We start from the raw sequence: 3,405 nt of genomic DNA on the forward strand, positions 1-3,405 counted from the left end.
GGGCTGGAGTTGAAATACCTGGAAATATCAGTTAATATTTCCTTAAAACCAGAAATAACACCAGAAATCATTTGCTAATATAAGACATAAGCTTAGATACCCGCTGATTTGATGCCAGCAGGGCAAAGCCACCACCTACCTTCTCCCTTTTGCACTCTGAAGCCTGAAATAAAGTTTATTGCTAATTTTAATAACATTTAAATAATAAAATATATTAATTTCAAGTAATATTTAAGTAACAATCACTTTGGACAACAACTTTCTTTCCATTACACAGTCACTGTCAGGTCTCAGGCTGCAGCCAGAGAAAGTCCTGTCCATGCCAGCACAGAATGTAGCCTTGGTTTAAGGAGAAGCGTGTTTTCCGGCTGTCATGCTTCCAAGTATGTTTAGTCCCTTCTTTGTGAAGGTGCTATATCCACCCGTCCTTGAAGGTGCTATATCCAACCAGCCTCTTCAACGTGTAATATCCAGCCATCCCTGAAGGTGCAATACCCAGCCTGCTTGTTCTCCTCACTAGGGCAGGGTAGCCCTCTCCTTTCAGCTGACTAGGAACCATGAATGGACAAAGAGCAGAGGACTTTACTTTTTGCTTTCCTCATGGCATTCTTCATATCTGCATTTCTTAGGCTGTCGATGAGTGGATTCAGTATGGGGACAGCCACAGAGTGCGTCATGGAGACCACCTCGTCATGCTTTGAGGACTGGCTGGAGCTGGGGCACAGGTACATGAAGAGGGAGCTGCCGTAGTACAAAGCAATGGAGATGAAGTGAGAGGCACAGGTGGAGAAAGCTTTGCGTTGACCAACCACAGACCGCATCCGCATGACAGTGGAAAGGACCGACAAGTAGGAGATGAGGATGAAGACCGTGGTGCTCAGTACCTTGAACCCCACCACGGCAGCAGCCATCACCTCGATGGCAGGGGTGTCAGAGGAGGAGAGGGCTAGCAGTGGTGGTCCATCACAGAAGAAGTGATTGATCGTCTTGGACCAACAGAACGGGAGACGAGATATGGAAACCGTGTGTATGGTAGAGCTGATCACGCCAGCTAAGTAGGCACCAGCCAACATCCCAATGCAAAGCCTTTGGGACATGACCATGGAGTACGAGAATGGTACAATGGGTTACAAATGCCCATATAGCGATTGTAAGCTATAGCAGCCAGCACGTAGCACTCGGTGGTGGCACAGGTTGCAAAGCAGAAGAGCTGAGTGGAACACCTAATGAAGGAAATCACCTTCTTCTCCACTAGAACTTGGAGCAAGGCTTGAGGGATGACGGCAGAGGACTAGCAGACATCCAGGAGAGACAAGTGGCTTAGGAAGAAGTATATGGGGGTGTGTAGGCAGGAATCCATTCTGATTAATGCAATTAATTGCAGGTTTCCTATGAAGGTAACCACAGAGATGGCAAGGAATAAGACAAAGCACATCACCCACAGGTCTTCCCTGTTTGTGAAGCCCAGGAGAATAAGCTCAGAGGGGGACGTATAATTATCTTCAACCATAGTGAACCTATAAGCAGTTTGCCTGATTTATGTCTTCAAATTGAAATGCTGAATAGGCCCAAATCCCTCAATAATGTTAAGAATGTCAGGTTTTGTCTATCAATCAGTTACACCACTTACATACATACAAGTCAATATAAGGTAAATTCTCTTTGAGAGAGGAAAACACCAAGTTCCCAAGGCCAGTCTTGGCTGAACACCACAACCACCACCAACATACTTGGAAGCAAGTGTGTATTTTACGGCAAAGGAGGGAGGGCAACACCAGAATGAATAAACTGCAGGGTTCCTCCTAGTTCCTCTCAAGCCATTGACACATGGAAGTCCTTGAATTCCCCAGTAACTGCTGGGAAAAGGGAATTATTTCTCATCTTTTGGGTGCTGCCAGTCCAGGGTGAGTACATGAGGAAAAAATAGCTGTTCTCTGTGACCCAGGAGGAGCTCTTTGAGAGCAAATGTGGCTTTCCTTAGGGTAGGATGGTGCAGAACAAGGATTTCTCCACCCCACTTTGCTTTAGACACGATGCCTGACTTGGAGACAAAAGATACATTCAGGCTTGACCAAAGATAAGTTCTCCCTGGGAGAAATCAGCAGCTCCTAATATCACAGCTTACAACAGGTAGAATAAATCCTCATTGATTTTTCCTGCCTAACATTAATCATCACTTGACAGAGTTACACCAGAGAGCAAAGCAGGAGTGCGCGTGGCTGGTATCTGACAAGCAGAGACATGCTTAAGTCATCATTATTTGATGACCTTTTGCTGAAGGGGTGAGCTCCCCCTCCAGAGCCAGACTCCTCATTTCAGATGTCCTGTGAGCAACGCGGGTGGTCTCCTGGTGTTATTAATTGGGATTTAGAGCTGCTTTTCACTGCTCACATAGAGATGCTGGAGGCAAAGCAGCTCCTGAGCCATCACCACGGAGCTGGAAGATGTGAGCCAAGTAATGAAAATCCAACTGTTTGGGTCTGGGGCTCAATCCTCCCCCTGAGGCAGCATCCACCTGCCCAGACACACACATCTCAATTAACAAAGGCTCACCCTCGCTTTTTCTTGCTTGACAAACCAAGTGCTTGTTCTGACGTGATCCAAGGTGCAGATATGAAACCTGGGATGTGTCTAAGGCTGCAGCTTGTGCTATACATGACAACTTCCCCCCAGCAATCACATCTCCCTGCAGCTTGAGCACGCTCACTGGAATGGAGAAAAATTAAACTAAAACCCATACCTTGCTCACTTTGTTTAGATATTATCCATGCAGGTTGTGGGTCCACACTCTGCTGAAGAGTTAACTGAATATTTATCCCTGTATTCCTGGGGAAAGGACCTCCATTTGTGGCTTTCCTACTCCGATTTGGTAAGATCTTGCTTTTTGGCCAAGCTTTCAACAAGCTGCCCTAGGACTCACCAAGCAGACTGTTGCTAGTATTATCCAAGATGTAACTCTTGACATTATGGATAGGAGAACATCCAGATGCTGTTGAGACTCTACAGCCAAGCAAAACCTTGCATCACAACCTCCTGGTTAGGTAGCAGTTAGCTTGCTCTCATAGAACCATAGAAGCCCAGTTTGTGTTGGAAGAGACCTTAAAGCTCCTCCAGATCCAACCCCTGCCACGAGCAGGGACCCCTTCCACTAGAGCAGCTTGCTCCAAGCCCCTGTGTCCAACCTGGCCTTGAACACTGCCAGGGATGGGGCAGCCACAGCTTCTCTGGGCACCCTTTGCCAGCACCTCAGCACCCTCACAGGGAAGAGCTTCTGCCTAAGAGCTCATCTCAATCTCCCTCTGGCAGTCCAGAAGGGACGTTATCCTCAAGATCCCAGTACAGGAACAAGGGGAAGGTGCCAACTCTATAGAGCTATTACACACTGTTTGGCTAGCTGCTCTTTCA

The 3,405-nt window shown here is 47.0% G+C and overlaps 1 protein-coding gene across 1 annotated transcript; it reads right to left on the minus strand.

Moving 5' to 3' along the window:
* Positions 1-548: 548 nt before the first annotated feature.
* On the minus strand, positions 549-1,115 carry LOC133282317 (olfactory receptor 9G4-like; the record flags this gene model as incomplete). Its single annotated transcript, XM_061478350.1, has 1 exon — positions 549-1,115. A coding segment is annotated over one exon (567 nt), but the record flags the coding sequence as incomplete, so codon positions are not given.
* Between the last annotated feature and the right edge of the window lie 2,290 nt (positions 1,116-3,405).

Source organism: Pezoporus flaviventris, unplaced genomic scaffold (genome assembly GCF_033815535.1).
Source record: "Pezoporus flaviventris isolate CSIRO_AGI_PZ_B2104156 unplaced genomic scaffold, CSIRO_AGI_Pfla_v1 ptg000116l, whole genome shotgun sequence".
NCBI lineage: Eukaryota > Metazoa > Chordata > Aves > Psittaciformes > Psittacidae > Pezoporus > Pezoporus flaviventris.